Consider the following 17284-nt stretch of genomic DNA (forward strand, 5'->3'; position numbering starts at 1 on the left):
CATCCTCCCACTTTTCAGTTGCAGAAACTGAGGCCCAGGAGCAGCTCAGTGGAGGATAGGACCTCCATCCACTTGCAAAATCTGAGCTCTGACAGGACTCCCAGTCTGAGGGTCCCTCAGCCTTAGCTCGGGTGGGCTCTGATGGTGTGCGAACTCCAAGGAACTGATGGGAGTGGCCCTGACTGTGCAAATTGACTTCCGTTTTACTAAAACACTTCTGCCAAAATGCCCTACTTATTTCATGGAAATGTTGCAACAAATTTAATTTGTTTCTCAAATTAAAAAAAATTAAATTTAAAAAAGTTTCTCAAATTTAAAAAAAGTTGTTTTAATTGGAAGATATAAAGTATAATGATATGGCCACTGCAGAATTACTTATAACGATGACTATTTAAATTGGACACAACTTAAATATCCAACAATAAGTAATTAGGCATGCCACCTGTAGCACAACCAGGAGCTGGAACACTATGAATATTTTAAAACGTTAAAATTTGAATGACTTGTCAAATGCTTTTATTATGATTTTAAGTAGATAAAAATGTAGAAACTACATGCTGTATAATCTCAGCTATATAAATGGTATATTTAAGTATAAATTAAAATTTCTTAAAATGCAAATTTACCAAAATGTTTAAAAGTCATAATCTTAGGATGATGGATTTATGAACAATTTCTGTTATTTTTTCTTTCATACTTTCTGTTCTTTTATAACTTGTACAGGAAGAAAAGATATTTCTAAAGAGAATAAAAATATATGAAAGAAATTTTAGAATTAAAAAAACTTAAATATAATGATAATTGGGTAAGGTACTCCAACCAAATGGACAGTATTGATATGATACAACTTAAGCGTCTGATCAAATAAAATCGAACACATTCTGGCATTGGGAACAAGATTCAGTACCAGCGTTCTGCTTGAGGGGATCTGAGTGTCCAAGATCACATTAAAATTTAACTCTAAAACTTTCAGTTTGATGTTCAAAATGTAGAATATCAACAAAGAATAAGGAGAGAGAGAAAGAGAGAGAGAGGGGAAGAGTAGTGAGAAGATGCTGGGCCACGATGGAGAAGGACTAACCACGGGAGACGAGGGAGGGGATGTGAGGTGGAGACAGCGAGCCTGAGGATGAAAATCTCGGGGTATTTTGCATCCAGCCAGAACCAGGGAAATGGAAGTAAAGTCAGTGCATGAAACCTGAAGTCTGAATACCCTCGATACTCCCATTTCTGGAGCCTCCTCCCCCAGTGTCTGGTACAGCGGCGTGACCCAGCTGGGAGCGATCTGGATCCCCCAAACGCAGTGCATTAGCCGTCAAAGCAAGCACTGCTGCCCCTGGGCGCTCGAGGATGCCGAGCGGGGAGTCTTTCTTGGAAGTTGGCTTGGCACCGGCATGTGGTACCTTATGTGCTTCCAGAACTTGGAATTCAGAGACTGTTTGTTGGCCACGAGGTCCTCCCTCCACTTGATGGTCCCCTGCACTTTGACGAGATGCTTGAGGGAGTCCTGAAGCTCCCCAAACTGCAGTCCGCTGGGCGGGCACAGAGCCTCCATTTCAATCAGGATGGCCTTGGAGTCGTTCCGGATGAGGGTGTTGTGCAAGGCGATCTCCCACTCGTAGGCACACTCCTTGCTGTGCGTGACCTCAGGGGTCAGGATGAAGATGTGCCGCCTGCTCTTCTGAATGCTGGTTTCCACTGTGGTAGCTACATCTAGTGATAAAAGACACAGTGGGAGGGGTGAGGACACACACAGCCCTTTCACGATGAGAATATCCACCCCAAGCCTTCTTCTCTCCCAGACAGAGCAGTCCAGAGTCCTTCAGTTCAGTGGGAACGTAGAGATATGTAGCAGGAGGCTTCGAATTCAGGTTCACTAGCTATCGATACATCTTATCTTCTTAGAATATTAGCTTACATGTTGTAAAGGGACTTAGAATTTTCACTCTCTTCTTACAGAACGTTCCATGCAAATGCAGCAGAACACACGTTCTTCTCAACACACATGGTACATTCTCAAGGTTAGATTATGTGTTGGGACACCAGACAAGTCTGAATAAGTTTAAGATTGAAATCCTATCAAGCATCTTTTCCAATCACAATAGTATGAAATTAGAAATCAGCTACCGGAAGAAGGTGGGAAAAATCACAAGTATATGGTGAAGAGCATATGCTGTGAACACCCACCGGGTCAATGAGCAGATCAGTGGTTACCAGAGGGGGAGGCGCAGGGAGGGCAAAATGAGTAAAGGGGGCCAAGCGTATGGTGATGGATGGAAACTAAATTTTTGGTGGTGAGCACGCTGTAGGTTGTACAGAAGTAGAAATACGTTGTACATATGAAACTCACATTCAACGAATGTTACCGCAAGAAAAATAAATCTTAAATAAATAAAATAAAAAGGGACGGTGGGGGAAAAAAAAATAGAGTGCAAACTCAGGAACCCTTGCTTCTCTGAACTCACTAAAGTCTCTAGGGAGTCCTGGATCCACTTCATCCCCTAATAGTCTCTGTTTTAGAAGCTGATTTGATCCAGACTAGGGAAATCTTAAGGAAGATCAGATCCCCTTATCAAATCAGTGTTTATGGATCGTCAACTCCATGGTGATTTCACTTAACTTCTGGGTGGACTTAGAACATGTAAAACACCCAGCTCTCACGGCAAGGAGGGGACGGCATGATTAAGGAAGCACAACCATGAACAAAACAACTCAAGACATTCTTAGGCAGTGGAGGCTGAAGACTGCCGGTCCACATGGTCTGAAACAGGAAATGAATGTCGAATAGTGCCCGACAGAGACCTTGTGTCAGTCAGGATCCTAACAAAAAGCTCGGCACCCTCAAAAGTACTGACTAAAGAGAATCTAATGGAAGGACAGTTTATAAAAGATGTGGGCAGAGCCAAAGGAAATCAACAAGAGATGGTGCAGAGCCCCACAGCAGGTGATGTCAGGGAGCCGCAACTGCCCTCCAGGTGTGACGGAAGGGGAGCGGTGATGGAGCCCAAAGCAGGTACGTGTCTGAGGATGGCCAGCTGACAGGAGCCAGTGCTTCAGCAGAGAGGGGCACAGCTACCCAGGGGACCCCACCCAGAGGGAACAGGGATGCACCCTGCCCTCCGAGCACCTGCCAGTGCCTCCCATTGGCCAAGCCCAGCGTGGAGCAGAGAGCAAGGGGGTGACGCCTTCTGTAAGGATCAGCTACCAGACCACTGGATGGAGGAGGGGGCAGAATGAATTTGAAGGAGCAAATGGAGAGTAATTGTCATGGGAAGAGATACACTGCATGGGCCTGTCATGCACTTTTTCTACGGGAAGAGTGAAGTTTGGTGTTGTTTTGTTGGATTTTGTTTTACTTTGGTTGAGGTGAGGTCAGAGGACATACTTGAGAGAGGTGGAGGTGGGAAACTTTTCCAAATGAAAAACAGCACGATAAAGGCCACACAAGCTTGAGCACCAGTGAGCTGGCACTCACGTTTGGCTGGGGAGAGGTGTAACTAGAAATGAGGTCGGCGGACCTAAGAAAGAAGAGATGGAGAGCATGTCGCACCTGGTGTGACATCACAAACAACTGGAGTCCCTGCAGCCTCAGAAGCAGATGCGTAACAGGCAATGAGCATCTGAATAACATGACATTGCTCTCGACTTGCAGGGGTAGCCAGTGGGGAGAGCTGAAGCAAGAAGAGAGCCTCGGGAGAGATGTGGGTTACGTTTTCCTGAATTGCGCTCTATACGTGTCTCCCAAGCTGGTCCTAGGCCATTAACATTATCCAAATATTGCAGGATAAACCAGATTCACCTGTCGTGTATACATTTAATTCCATAGACACTTGAAGCCCTCTTTGCGGTAGGAATGCCAGTTTAAACTCACAGTCTATTAAACATTGACTTTAGAGGACTTACACTCATGATGTCCCTGCCTTATTCATATTCCACACGCTTCCTGGTCCCTGAGGAATGTGAGAAGGGCTAGAAAGAGGGTTCCTAGATACTTGACATAAATATGGAGGGAAAGGAGAACGACTACTGAAATGCCAGAATTGTGACCCTACTGTCAAAATCACATGAAATCAACTAGGAATATTAAGGAACAGAAGACACAATTCTATCTGTTCTTGTGAGGATATAAATTTGCAAATGTGTCACCAATATAAGGAAAATCATAAAGCCTTTCTGAGTCCTTTCAAATATTTTAGCCAGTGCCTCTGGATAGTAGAACAAAATTCCTTGGATTTCAAGTCCTCCTTCAGATCTTCTAGAGGGACTTCAGAGATGTCAGTTATCCTAGTGGTGGACATGGGGAATGAAGTAGGGGCTGGACCCTGCTAAATCCACAAGCAAGGATGCCTTAGCCTGTCTTCACATCACTGACACGACTGTGACGACCTCAGGATCAGGGTGGTGATGGGGGCAGGAGAAGCAAAGAGTAAGTACCTCCTTCTCCTGGAGAAGTATTGAAAAGCTCTAGTCTCATGACCTGGAATAATAATTGCAGCTCCTGACGATGGCAGGGATAAGACCACCTATTACTTATCCTTCTGATGAATGTGAATTTCTGTCCCTGATGGTTGTTGACAGTTTTACCTTCTCCAGGGAGCATATCTCTCCCATAAATGTATAAGTCGTAGCCACATTTATTTTCAAGAACGTCAGGCAGAATCTGGTGAACAAAGTACTCCACAGAGCTGGCCCCCTCTGGACTGTTTTTACAGTTCCGTGGATAGATCACGTAAGCATCGTAGATCTTCCCATCTGAAGATGAGAACAAAGAACACAATGTTATTACTTGGTCCTCAAGAATTCTCACTGGACTCTTAGGAGACATTCTTCAGGGAGTTTTATGGCCGTTGGCGAATGTATCTCATCGCCCCAAACAATCTAGAATCCAGAGACCATGACAACAATCTACTGCCACAAAATGTCATCAGGAAACCAGTCTTCGTCCCAAAGTTCTCCTTTTTACGGTCTCAGACTGAATGATAAAAAACAGGCAAGAGCCTGACTAGTTTAGTTCAAACCATATTGTCAAGTTTGATTAATAATCTGTTAATAAGTATTTATACTCATGGCTAAGGGGCTTTCTGCTATGCTGAGCAGATCTCAAGTTTAGCTTTCGTTTTCCCCATGGGGACGTGAAAATGCTAAAGGGTAATTAACGGTGGCAAAAGAGTAGAAGTTTTTAAGGGATCTGAATTTCCCACAAATCAAATAATTAGCTCTAGTTGAGTGACCCATATGGAAAATCTAAATTTTATCTGCCTCCAAATGAAAGAACGGTGTTCATATTTAAATAAGCAGGCAGCACTGTCTTCTTTCATGGGTATACATCTGTAGGTAGGTAAGACTCTTTATGGAAGAGCGTTTCTGGTAAAATACATTGCATTCTGATGGACCTTTCTAACCTGTTCACATCTGGAAAACAGGAACAATTTTGTTAATGTTTTGACTTCCATAAAGTTTTCCCATTTTCCAAAATGCCCTTTCTGGGCTTGGAGCAGATTCTGATACAGGGCTTTTAGTAAGAACAGCAATTCTACGGGGGAGAAAATTGGAGCTGTTGGGGTGAACCTCAGAACCACGAGGAGTGACAAGGCAGGATGGAGAGTGTCCTCTGAGTGGACTCAAAAAGGTTTATTGATAATATGCTAGCAAGCAAAAGGGAATCTGTGTTAAGTAGCATAACTATTAAGAGATTATTCGACAAACAACCAACAGCCCTTATAGAACCTTTTCTTTTGAAGAAAACTTGAAACTTGCCACTTACCGTTCCTAGTTTTGTGAGGTCTAGCTATGTCTCTCCAGAGCAGAATAATCTCAATCCAGAATGCTTTTAGAATTACCACCGAGACATTGATTAGCAAGAATAATATGCTAAATCCTGCAAGCACGTAGTAGGTGCTTTGTTGATCCACTATTCAAAAGATAGGGGGAGGAGAAAAATGATCATTATTATTCCTAAAACAGGAGAAAATAAACAAATACGTGGATGCTGGCTTCCACTGGGATGAGAGATTTATACAAGGGATGCCTACATGGCATTTTCATGGCTGTTTTAAGAATCAGTAAATTAATGTTTAGTGAGCCCCTACTCTGTGCAAGGCACCAGGCTAGGCATTGTAGGGGATTTTCAAAGCATAAGAGAAAGACAGACACGTAAACTTAGCTAAGATTGGAAGTGAAAGCATTAGTTTTAGCTAGCAGAGGTTTTAGGAGGGTGTGCTCACTCCATGCTGGATTGGGCAGTGAAGGCTTCTTGCAAAATAAGGTCTCTGGAGGATGAGTAAGATTTAGATAGCTGCAAAAAAAAAAAAAAAAAAAAATGTATTCCTGGCAAGAGAGGATGCTGTGAGCCCAAGGGCAGAGACGGGGTGTGTCTTCTGAGGAAGGGGGATGATGCAGTTTGGGGAATTACTGGAACATATGATTGGAATGGTGGGTCTAGGGCTAGGTTCTGATCAGATTTGAGGCTCCAGCTACAGCATTTTGTCTCTATTCTGGTCATGAGAGCCACTGAAGAGTGCTGAGTGGTTCGCTAACAGTGAAAGTGGTTTACAAGCGAGATTAATCTGATGGTAGTGGAAGTTTTGTTTCTATAACTCACAGGTCCTCGGAGTCGAATGGGATGAGAAGTTTCTGCATTAGGGGCCAGATTCATGCAATAATGAGAAAGGAATGGACAGACCTGGCGTTGGCGGCGTTACGGACAAAGAATCAACAGGTCTTGGGGACTTACTGCATCTGGGCTTGGTGGCATAGGAAAGCAGGGAAGAAACAAGAGCTCTCGAAGTCTCTAATGTGTATTTGATGAAGTCAAATGACTGGGTTTTAGGTCCTGAATATGCCCTATATTTCCCTTCTGATGAACATTATTAGCCATCACTGAACTTTTATCCTTACTCATTGCTTCACAACGTATATATGCAAGATGGTCCCCGTATTTATTGAATCAGATATATACAAACTGAATGTAAGAATGGTGCTCGTCAATAGTATTTTTGGCTGTTTTAAGTTTACTTCCCTCCTTAGAATCGTTAACTATCCCATCTTACAAATAGTCCCACTTAAAGATAAATGTGAAAAGACTCTCAAATGAGATTTGGCTAGATAGCTCCCTTTTCGTTTTCATCTGATCTCAAAACACAGGCTCCCAGTTTTGCCATAAAAATCCCTGGTCTGTATTTGCAAATCCCTTCATTAGTTCACCAGCTCCCTGCGTATCCACACTATGAAATCAAGAATGACCAAGGTGGGGACTTTCCTGGCAGTCCAGAGGTTAGGACTCCGAGCTTCCACTGCAGGGGGGTGCGGGTTCCATTTCTGGTCGGGGAACTAAGATCCCACGTGCTGCATGGCATGGTCAAAAAATTTTTTTTAATTAAAAAAAGAATGACCAAGGTGAACCGATCCAAAACTGAAAATTGTGAGTGAGCCTAGTGTCTGCACTGTCATCAGTTTAAATGATAAATACTCCCTAAGTGAATTATTTCAACAGGATTCCTTTCCAGGTCACTCTTTCTAAAAACCCTATCTGGATGCATGCCGGGAATCCCTATTTCTTGTGAAGTAGTTATGCATGTGACTAGCTAACTAGAAGAAAGAAGTTAATCCAAGACCTTAAGGCAAGTTGAAGTTCAGTATCTTCCTAAATGTTAGTTATTTTATAAATGTATAAGTGATCCTTGTACGTGTTGACTAAACACTGAATACTTTCTGTAAGAGCTTATAAACAGGAAACACTGCTTGCCTTTGAATCCTGGCTCTGTAACTGCAGCCTGGCCAATTATTCAACCTCTCTTTGCCTCAGTTTCCTCATCTATAAAACTAGATGATGGTAATAGTCTCTTCATCGTGGATTTTTGATAAAATAAATGAAAAATTATATGGGAAATCATGACAGGTCCTGGTACCTAGGGAACAATGAATAAATGTGTACTATTATTATTAATAGCAGTAGTATCAAATGTTTAACGATATTTAATAATATGGGGACACAGGTTTTTTAGTTTTTGTTTTTAAAATTCAGGACAATGTGTAATTTCTTTTATTGTATGATTAGAAATAAGGGGATTCATTGTGACCTTTGAGAGCAGTTGTAACAGTTTCTGTTTAATCGACATAGTTGTTGAGACAGAGTATAATTGTGTTGCTTTGAAGAAACACAGGTGAAAGGTAGCATATACAGATGAATTAGAAGGAACAAAATCACCAAGTACATGTAACGTGAAAACAATTCCAATACACAGGCACGCGGAGAACGTTCATATAATGACAATGTGAGAAAAGCATGGGGATAAGGACAGCATGGCAGTGCTAGGGGTGGAGGTGGCTTCCTCTTTCTTGCGGGATCTTCCGTGCCCACCAGAACCACAAATGTCACCCTAAAATGACATCTCAACAGGGTCCACATGTCCTGGGGTGACACAGTTATAACTGGCAGAATCCTGATGACCCACGGAACATGACAGCGTTTAAAATCATCTACAGTAGTCATGATTCCGTTTGTTTTATAACAGCTTGCAAATCGGTGGTTAAAGTTGAATTCAAAAGACCCTATCTGACTGGTGGTCTGTTTTCTCATCTCTCCCAACCATGTTGTGCCTTTGTGGGTTTATCCAAATTAATCTGGACCATACCCCACTTAGGGGTATACACTGGGAGTTTACCTCTCCCTATGACTATGTGACAAACACATTACATAATTTCTACATAGTGGTACATGGAGTGACAAGTTAAAGTATCAAAATTTTCTCCCCACCCTTCATTACACCGGATTAAATGCTACATCTAACCAGTGGGGTGTCTTTATCTGGACATGCAAACAAGTGAGGAAATTGACAGGTGGTCAGGAAGGAAATGTTTGTCAAACTACTTTTCTGCCATCATTGTGTGCGCAGTGATACACGGAGGGAGTGGAAGCAAGATGCCTTTGCACCCGAGAGGAGGGGCACGTCCTCACGGACTCGTTTAACGCTGTCTGGACGTGCCGAGGACGGGAAACACAGTGAATGCGGCGTGGCTTCGTTTTTGTCTTGAATTCTCTACACACAATATGTCCCCCTGTTGCCTACACCCAAGACAGATCTTTTCTCCCCCTACCTCCAATCTATGAGATGGACCACTCTGACTTGATGGACTCCCCGGAGCCACACTCCAATACACTGTTCCCTAAGAATATGATTCAGCTTCCGGTTGTTAACAGCAAACTCAGGTGACCCAAGTCTCAGAGACATGCCTTACTTGGATTTTTCCTCCTTAGTCTTACGGTGTGCGTGATCAGGCCACGGAAATTCATGGCCAGACAGTCGTACTTCAGTGAGAAATCCTCTTCCTTTACATCCGCTATTCTTAACACGGCGTTTAGGCAAGTCAGCTTGCTGCGAGAACTAGTAAGACAACCTGTTACTTTCAGTGCTTATTTTGCAATTGCAAACTTTGTGGGAAGGGAAGGGGATGCTTTAACTGAGACTGCAAAATACCTTTGAGTTTGCTCTTGCAACACTTGCATTCTTGCTTCACCGAAGTTCTCAACGTTGCTTCCGTTAACCTGCCACAGGATGTCAGCCATGGTCTGAGAGCCTTTCCCAAAGCAAGCAGAGCACCTTAGGTTTGCTGGTTTTCCTAGATGAAAAGGAAAGCGAGTCACCAATAAAAGTCCGTTCTGCAGAGAGGACTTAATTTAATTGCATGTGAGAGAAAGTCATTGAACGTCTAGTGTGTGTCATGAATTGATTCCCATTTCCTTTCCTCATCTTCAGCACCTTCCTCCTTCTCTGCCCTCGCTTTGCCACCTTCTCCGTCTCCCATCGTTTTCATCACACTCACAGTTCAGGTTGAAGCTCAGGCCCCTCTCCCCTCTCCCCTGCAGTGGAAACTATAGAGGCTTCACCAATGCCACGTTACAATCTAAGATTTCCCCTTACTACGCATTGCCATTTCTTTTCCTTTTGTTTTTTTAATTAGAGTAGAGTTGCTTTACACTGTTGTGTTAGCTTCTGCTGTACAGCAAAGTGAATCAATCAGCCACCTGTATATATGTATATCCCCTCTTCCTTGGATGTCTTCCACTCCTTTCTTCTCCTATGGAATCCCCTTCATCTCTCTGTAAGCTACCTTTGTCGGTAAAACCGTTTCACCTGAATCAGCCACAATCCCACTGCTTAATCGTCCAACAAGAGCCTCTCCACTCCCACTCCTGTTAATTTGAGATTTCCTCCTTTCAGAACTAAAAGCTTAAGGGCTGATTCCTGCCTTGGGTTGGGTACTCAGCCATCCTTTACTGAGTTCTTCGTCCCTGTGTCAAGAATTAAGCATCTGAAGAGGGATGAGGAACTTAGAGTCTCCAGGGAGGTGACCACGGTATAAGCAAACGATCAGAACACACGGTATTCTAGTGTTTTAACAGAAAGGTAGACAAGTGGCATGGGAATACAGAGGGAGACGTCAGGGCAGGGAGCAGGGCTGGTGCTCGTGGCCCTGGATCAGAGCCGGATGCTGGCTCTGATCGTGCTCCCTGGCAGGTAAGGAGGCGGGCAGGGGGATTTCACGGAGGAGGGGGTACTCGAGCTTCGTGTCGACGGATGGGAAGGAGGGCATTGGCGAAAGCAGGGAGGAACGTGGAAAACCCTGCAAAGCAGTAGAGCAGCTCTGAGGCAGTCAGCGTCGTTTTGCTTTACGTGCTAAGAACTCTGATTTTGACCCCATTCTCTCAGGGAACCAGGACAAGCAGAGACGGACAGAGGCATACAATCTGGGTTCTCCTCCATCACCATTTATTCACGCCGCATCCTTGGGTATGTCATTGAGCCTCTCTAAGCCTAGGCATCCACAAGCATAAAGTGGGGACGATATCTACCTCCTTGGACAGTTGGGTAGAAGTGAGAGGGAAATGAGGTAGCACACATGAAAGCACCAAAATAAGTAAATAAAATAGAGCCCAGTGCAGTACAAATGTAAGTGCCGTACGTTGCTGTGACCACATATTCCTACTATTAGCAAGGGCCCAAGGTGGGTGTTTCCAAATACGCGTCTCATTTAATCCTCACGATCCGCTGTGGTAACAGCCTGACCCCTGCTTGGGGAATTCAGAACAGGGGTCATATGGAAAGATGTTCCAGACGAAACATTGACAGTATTCTTAAAGTTTTCTTACCAATTTCCACTTCCTTTGTTTCATTCTGTGGAGGGGCTATAATTACTGGAAGCAAAGAAAAGCTTTGCTTATCTGAAATCAAAGAGAATATAAATATGTAAATCTATATAAATATTTAAACATTTAAATATAAATATGTAATTAATTAAATATAAATATGTAAAAATATAAATATGAGGCAAGCATTGGGTGGTCATCAATAGAAAGCTTGTATTTCCATATTTCTGTCCTTTTTCACATGATGTTTCTCAGATTTTTCTCGTTGTGATCCATGGCAACAAATACACATGCACACACACGCGCACACACGCGAAACAAATACGTTCCAGCAATACGTCCTCTTACTACCTATGATGTTTTTTGATATTTTCTCTTCTCTTTTTAGCATCAAAACAAATGCCATCCGGAGCATTAAATTAATTGCATGACGCAGCAATGGTCAGAAAACGACGATTCTACAGGAAAAAGCATAACGAACGCTACAGGGACGAGTTCAAACGACTCCTGAAGTGATAGACACGTAAGTCCACACTTCCGCTCACAGCGTTCCACCCGTGTGGCCCACCCTATCAGGAAGTTCAAATGCCTGTGGCACTGACGCGTAGACACGGTGAATGCACGGCTGCGTTCCCGCACCCCTTGATTCTCATTTATTTCGGGATGGTGTGATTAAGGACCCCTGCGGGTTTTGATGTTGAACACTGAGAGGTACTAACACAAATGTGGTCCAGCGATGCTTATGTTACAGCGGTGGGGCCCTGGAAAACTACAAACCAAAACTCCTCTCCACGACTGCTCTGCCCTGAGGAATCTGCCAGACATACAGGTCCTGCTTCATCTCCACCCATAGGTCAAGCTCTGCTAAGGAGACCCCAACTCTTTGTAGATTTAACAGGCTTGACTGTGAAGTCTCACCCCTCATGGACTTTTATAGAATTTAAAGTAATTTTGAAAAAAAAGGTAGAATTAAATGACCTCCTTAAGGTCCTGGATGATGATGAAAGCATTGCAAATCGAGATTGCAAATCAGCCAACAATATCTATGTATCTCTTTATAAAGCTTCTCACTCAACTTCTAACCGGCTAGTCATGACAGAGGTGAAATCGATTTTCCTCTATTTACAGAACCTCTGACAACAAACTGCGAGACAAAGAGTTAATCTTGCTCTCCAAATAGTGGTACTGCCATTCAAAAAAACGTTAGGTTAGCATTCAGATCACATTATCTTTGAAAAATGAAGCCACAGAGGACAGAACAGATGTGGCTTTGGATCAGCAGCGTAATTTCCCTCCAAAATGTCTTACATCTTGATAGTGCATTTAGAAAATCTCTTTGCGTCACATTAGAAGATACACATAAGATGAGTCAGGAGGAAGTTTGGGGAGGGGCATGGAGTACCGGCAAATCAACAAGAAGGACACAATTTCTGTCACGTTAGCTTTTTCCAAGTATTGCATTTTGTTGAATTCAGTAGCTTACCAATAACTGTGAATGACCTGGTTGCAGTCACAGTATAATTGACTCCATTTTCATTGTGCATAAATTTACATGTATAATCACCAGTGTCCTTGCTGTTTGCACGGTCAATCAGCAAAAATGACTTGTGTGCTCGGTACCTGGGTCCTTGAAGAACTTCACAATTCTGAAATGAAAAGTTCCAGTCCACTTTCAGTAATTCTTTACTTCCACCTATTCTGATGGTGTGATTTTCATCTATTTCCTGCACGTTTCCTTTTACCTTAAACCACTCCACAGGCGCTGTCCAATTGTAGAGGTCAATTGTAGGACAATATATTTTGGAATTTCTTTCTGATCCAGATGTTGTTGAATATATCAGAAAGTCTGGAATATCACAACCTGGTTGTTTTTTATAAATGGTGACATTCACATATCCAGTCTTATTGGAGGTAGGACTATGAAAATAAATCAAACAATTTTTTAAAAAGTCACTTAGCGTTATGAAATAACTTAACCCAGCTCTAACTTTTACTTAATACTGCTTTTCTTCCTAAAACAATTGACAGATAGTGGTTCTTCTTCTAAAATAATCATTAAAATCTAGAGTTTTAAATGCTTTTTGTTACATTTTAGGTAAAACGCAACCCCTACAGTAGCCTTTAAAATGATTCCCTCACCATTTCTGTATACACTGTACGTGCTGTAACACTGAGACCTGATATAATAAAGATAATTAGTATTTATTAAGAGTTCACTGTGTATCTCATTTTATTCTCATAGCCACGCTTTGAAGTGGGTTCTACTATCACGTGTATTTTACAGATGAGGAAACAAGGATGGAGAAGTAACTTACCAGCAATGCGCAGCTAACTAGTGACACACCGTGACTTTGAAACTAACGCTGTCTGACCTCAGAACCTAGGCACCTAACTGTACCCATCTTGCCTTTTGACTTAGTTCATCTGACACCTTGCACGTACCAAACAGGCACAAAATCACAAGAGCTGGCAATTTACATGTAGAGTGAGGGACTTGTGGGCCCCCAGTCTCAGGTAAACTTCTTGGGTTTGCCCCTCACGTGGGAGGCACGGATGACCCCCCTTTTACACCCTTCATAAGCCTCCTGACACCCCACATCTAGGCTGCTGGTTTGTTCTGATTTGGAGCCCAACGTGAGCAACTGCTCTCAGTTTTCCTGGTCACTAGAAAAGCTAGGTCTTTTTCTAATTGGGCTACAACTTAAACCCTGTCATTATACATCCAGAGAGTTCACCATCACCTAAAGCCCAACCTCATGGTGTTCCTCAGGTGCTCTTTTATTCCAATCACTTTATAAATTCAACTGCTGCAGAGAGGTCTAGAAAGAGAAGGGAAGTGAGGCAGCTCAGACTATCAACTCTGAAAGACAAAGGAACAGGACTGGATAATACCTTCTGATAATGCAAGTATAAAATCCGGAATCATTGACTTTGGCTGGGAGAAACTTAAGACGTTCCCCTGAGGCAACTACACGACTTCTTCTCTGGGTGGTAATATGTTTGTTGGTTTTTGAGTAATACCAGACCACAGGGTACCGAGATTTTTCTTGTCTGGGACATCTCACAATTAAAGCCTCATTTTCCAGGCCCCAAGATGATTTCCCTGCAAATAAAAAATATGTATAAATATCATCCTGAAGTGATCATATAAAAAGGATTACAATTTCTGTATTCTAAATATCCCCTTCTAGGATTAAATTTAGAAACTGGTCACACTTTGAGAAAGAATAAGTAAATGATCTAAGATCTTTTAGGAAATATTCTAATGGATACACAGATTAGTGACTTAATTTGGAGCTAGATCCTTCACATTGCTCCAAAGGAAAGCATCCATGTCATCTACCAAAGTGTGTTGTCAGTCAACGAACGCTGTCAATACCTTCTACGTGCAGGCACCGTATTAAATTTTGACGTATTTGAATATGTAAAATTAAAATTATGCTATATTTGTTATGGGCATATATATATATATATATATATCCTGATAGATTGGTGATGAAGAATGACTGCAGAGCATAAATGAATTTTCTAGGTTACCATTCAGCTAGGGCAATTGGAAGCAGGCAATTTAAAACTAGGCAAATGTTCTTGGAATTACTTAATTAAAAAATTTTTAAATGTCAGTTCAAAAGCAATACTTACTAAATGTAGCTGATGTGGAAGGTATGAGAATTGCTGGAATTACCAAGACCCAAAGTCTCATTCTCAGTTTCTCAATCTAGAGCAAGTGTTGGTAACCGATCCTCAAGACGATTCAAGGCAGATCTGTGACACACGATGGGGAGGCTCCCCTCTAGGTGGTTGATGGTATTCCCTAAGATTTATAGTTGGAAAGAGTTGTCAGTATCTCTGACAAAAAGACACCAAAAAATAAGTCAGACAAAATCACAAGCAAAATATTTACAGCCATGATTTTTACTTGCTCAATACCGCCCAGGAAAATTATTCATGAACAGATCTTTAATATGTATAAATATGTATAGGAGCAGACTTCAGACACGTATCATTGCATTTATTCCTACTGGACTTTTGGACCACGCAGGGCTTACGACAGCCATGCTGTATCACCGTCTCGTGAGAATGTACCGAAGCTAAATTAAGAGGAAAAAGATGGGTTTCTATTTTTGAAAAAAAAGAAAATTATAAAATTCAACAGACCTTAGAAAATACAATATTATAAATGCAGATGTGAAACCCAGACATCCACACAGGATGGCAGCTGCGTGCACACACACATGACTCCCGCCTGCCCTCAAGCACACAGGCAGACAAACGGTCATCCCAAAGCAACTAAGGAATAGAGGAAAGTTTAGATGGGTAAAACAGTCATCAAATAGTTGCCCTGGACACTATACCAAACCCTCAGAAATGTGTCCCTGCCCCTGCCTATCCCCAAGATTCGCCAAAAGCTTTCTAAGAAGAGTTGAAGGTCTGTGAAAAATAATGACATACTTTTTCTTTCAGCAAAAGGATAACTTAACCATATCATTTTTTTCTTAAAAAGTTAGGAGAGAGATGGAACCAATACAGAAACTGACAAATATAGAATGAATACAACCACCTTAATATATTTTCAGAAAGCACATTTCCTCTAAACATGAATTGTTGATACTTTCCTTATTACGTGTCTGGAAAAGTTTTCACTACAGATTTTAGATAAGTAATTGATGCTTACCCAAACTGAAGGGCAGGAGGAATGAATTTCAAGTGAATGACTGAGCTGTGAATAGCTTCCAGATCTTGTAGCTCCTTCCCTGCAGACTACTCACTTGCACGCTCTCTTTTATTTTAAAGGGGAGATACTCAAAGACATCCTTCAACTCACCACTCCACCCACCCTGAAATTTGATTTCTAGCCAAAATTCATGACTTGTTCAAAAGTGCTGGTGCACCATGTACCAAGAATTCTGACCTTGGTACATAAATATTTAGATGTAGGGACAACATTGAATAATCCTTTAGAAAAAGTAATCAAATCATTTCCCTGTTTTAGCATCAGTGACTCAAGCTAATGCTTGTTGTTGATCGCACTGATATTATTACACTGAGTTCCAAATGATCTGGAAACCTTGGGGCCCTCGAGACCGCTCTTCCAGATACTCCTCTGACACTTCATTTAGCAGACACTAGTGAGGAAGGCGCGGCCAGTTACGGCAGCTTTGGTGCAGAGAGTTTCAAAAGCAACATGGGGGCAAGCAATGAGAAGTAAACAGGACTGTACGGGATTCTGCAAATGTTCTGTTTAGGGTCCAGAATTGACACAGTCTCATCCAGAAACAGACTCCAGATACTCAGATTTAAGTCCCTACAGGGCTCTTGGATGGGAAAAAGAAGTTTTTCTAAGGAGTTCAGAGAAATAGAGGGAAGTTTTGAGTACGAAGGCTGCCTTAAGGGGAATGACAAGGAAAATCATAACCCTCAACTCCTGGGCTCCATGTAAAACAAATGCTAACCGCAAGATTTGCTTTTAGCTAGGAATAGCGGGTATGAGTCAATCATGGGTAAATTCGACTTACTTTTAAAACTCACCACATCCCAGAAGGATTCAGGGACTAATCCCAGACCCGTACAATAATATAACAATGAAAGCTAAGCCTTCTCTGGAACTCACTCTATGCCAGATACAGTTCTAAATGACTTACATGTATTAACTCCTTCATTCCCATAACCACCCAATGAAGCAGGCGCTACCATTATTATGGCCGTTTTACAGACAAGGACACTGAGACACGGAGAGGGTAAGCAAACCGTCCAAGTCATGTTACGCTAAGAAGAGGAACCAGAATTTGAACCCAAGCAGGTTGGCTCCAAAGGCTAGATTCCTGACCACTAAATCATCCTGCCACCAGGTGAAGAAGGTCAAGAGAGGAGGTACAGCCAAAGAATAATTCTAGTAGGTTTTTGGAACCAGTTGACCGTACCATCCCCCTCTCCCCACTCCCCTGTGGTTGGCAATGTTCTTGAACAGGCATCCCTACCTGCAGGGACACCAGTCGTGTGCTCTCAGAGGAAGAGATGCAAAGTCTGGTCACTGCTGGGAGATTCACCACCATGTTTGGCGTCACTTCAAGGAATTAGATCTGTTCATTGTTATTCTTGACTTACTTGTCAAGAACATGAGTTTTGGCACTGAGACCA

General features: G+C 42.3%; 1 protein-coding gene across 1 annotated transcript; it reads right to left on the reverse strand.

The window, feature by feature from the left end:
- Positions 1–1041: 1041 nt before the first annotated feature.
- On the reverse strand, positions 1042–14947 carry IL1RL1 (interleukin 1 receptor like 1). Its single transcript, XM_060027661.1, has 10 exons — positions 14789–14947; positions 14039–14249; positions 12889–13063; positions 12630–12792; positions 11150–11221; positions 9477–9618; positions 9238–9383; positions 5765–5911; positions 4585–4752; positions 1042–1713 (listed from the first exon to the last, which is right to left on the reverse strand). Exons 1-10 carry the CDS (start codon positions 14847–14849, stop codon positions 1316–1318), a joined length of 1683 nt encoding a protein of 560 aa, XP_059883644.1. The 5' UTR covers positions 14850–14947; the 3' UTR covers positions 1042–1315.
- Between the last annotated feature and the right edge of the window lie 2337 nt (positions 14948–17284).

This window comes from Delphinus delphis, chromosome 12 (genome assembly GCF_949987515.2).
Source record: "Delphinus delphis chromosome 12, mDelDel1.2, whole genome shotgun sequence".
NCBI lineage: Eukaryota > Metazoa > Chordata > Mammalia > Artiodactyla > Delphinidae > Delphinus > Delphinus delphis.